The sequence below is a fragment of the Myotis davidii genome, unplaced genomic scaffold, assembly GCF_000327345.1.
Source record: "Myotis davidii unplaced genomic scaffold, ASM32734v1 scaffold2091, whole genome shotgun sequence".
In the NCBI taxonomy this organism is placed as follows: domain Eukaryota; kingdom Metazoa; phylum Chordata; class Mammalia; order Chiroptera; family Vespertilionidae; genus Myotis; species Myotis davidii.
In genome coordinates, this window is record NW_006282603.1 from 14,154 (window position 1) to 15,880 (window position 1,727).

Sequence of the window (1,727 nt, forward strand, 5' to 3'; positions counted from 1 at the left end):
GCTGACGGGAGGACAGCCCGTCGCAGCCGTCGGGGCCTTCGAGGTGGGACCCCGGGCCCCAACCCCCCTCACGGACCCTCGGGAAACACCCCGAGGGGCTGCACAGCTTCCCGCGTGGGTTTGGGTTTAGCCTGAAGCGAGAGGCCCGAGTTCAAAGCCTGGCTTCCCCACCGTGACCTTGGGTCCCCGCCCGAAGACTCAGTTTCCCCATCTGTGAAATGGGTTCAATGAGCCAGCACAGCCGTCAGGGAGGACTGTCGCCAAGACGAGATGGGCACACAGAAAACTGAGCTCGCCCCCCTCACCTGGGAACAGGAGTAACGGCCCCGTCTCTCAGGCACACGAGGATCCGATGAAATGCCCCGTGTAGCGCCCCCACCCCAGCACATGCTCCCCCTTAGAGTAGATGCCCCACAGGCGTTAGTGCCATTCACTGAATCCCCCCACCCCCAAGGATATTTTGAGGGGAAGGCAGAGAGGAGGGTCCAGCACGTCTAGACAAGGGTTAGAGGAGAGAAGGCAGCCAGGTGCTGAGAGGGCAGAAAGGAGGGAACATCTAGCTGGGCGTTGACGGGTGTGTACGAGTTCGCCGGGAAGGGCATGCCAGACGGAGGGAACAGCATGTACAAAAGGCGCAGACTGCGTTTGCTTCCTGAATGCCGACGGCGAAGATATCCTCTCCTTCTGCCCCCCTGCTCGGTCCCGGTGGGCAAAGCGGGTCCCCCCCGCCCCCTCCCCCGTCTCGCAGACACCGGGACCCGGGTCTCCGCTCCGCCAGGTCCAGATGGACGGCGACCTGACACTGTTTTTCGCTCTGCGCAGGGAGCCGGGGACAGAGCAGGGCATCCGGGGCCTTCGTGGTCTGGGAGGGTCCGATGGAGAACGCCTGGAGACCACAGCAGCCGGGTCACCCCATCCTGGGAGCGGGCAGGGTGGGACGGTGACACCACACACTCAGGCTGCTTCTCCCCCCTCCCCCGCCCCCCGACAGACACAGCCTCCTGCTCCCAAGCCCGTCTCTCCTTTGGAATTTGTAATTACGGATATTTTTTATTATTTTTTTTTAATTTCGGAGAGGAAGGGAGAGGGGGCAGGAGACGCCCGCACCTGTGATGACGACTTCGTCCCCGTCCTGCAGGAACCGCCGGGTCTGCCCGCCGCCCAGCTCGATGGGCTTCGTGCCGCGCCAGGACAGCTCCAGCATGGAGCCGAAGCTCTCTGGCTCCTGAGGACGGAAAAGGGAGGGGGTGTCACAGGGCCTCGTGTGGCTCCGGGGCTGATCCTCTACCTAGGAACCAGGAGGTCAGGGTCCGAGTCCCGGTCAGGGCACAGGCCCGGGCTGGGGGCTCCCTCCAGTAGGGGGCGTGCAGGAGGCAGCGATCCATGATTCTCTCCATCATTGGTGTCTCTCTCTTTCTCTCTCCCTCTCCCTTCCCCTCCCGGTCAGGCACAGGCCCGGGTTGGGGGCTCCATCCCCAGTGTGGGGCGTGCAGGAGGCAGCCGATCCACGATTCTCTCTCATCACGGATGTCTCTCTCTCTCTCTTCCTCTCTGACATCAATAAAAAAATATTTTTAAGAAAAGAAAGAAGAAAAACAAAGAAAGCATCACAGGGACCCACCTCTGGGTGAGCCTGTCGGCTCCGGCACGGACAAGACCTGGGAGCCCCGGGCGGAGGCGGGGGATCTGGGCCCCCCCAGACCCTGCCTCGGTGGGACCACACGGGA

At 62.8% G+C, this 1,727-nt stretch overlaps 1 protein-coding gene across 1 annotated transcript in view; it reads right to left on the bottom strand.

The window, feature by feature from the left end:
- Positions 1 to 126: 126 nt before the first annotated feature.
- Positions 127 to 1,727, bottom strand: part of FAH (fumarylacetoacetate hydrolase (fumarylacetoacetase)) — a gene marked incomplete at its 5' end in the record, with an annotated part of 41,752 nt that continues 40,151 nt past the window's right edge. Inside the window, 2 exons of the mRNA XM_015560564.1 lie at positions 127 to 131; positions 1,093 to 1,288. Coding sequence (XP_015416050.1) covers positions 127 to 131; positions 1,093 to 1,288 — 201 coding nt within the window. The remainder of the gene's footprint in view (positions 132 to 1,092; positions 1,289 to 1,727) is intronic.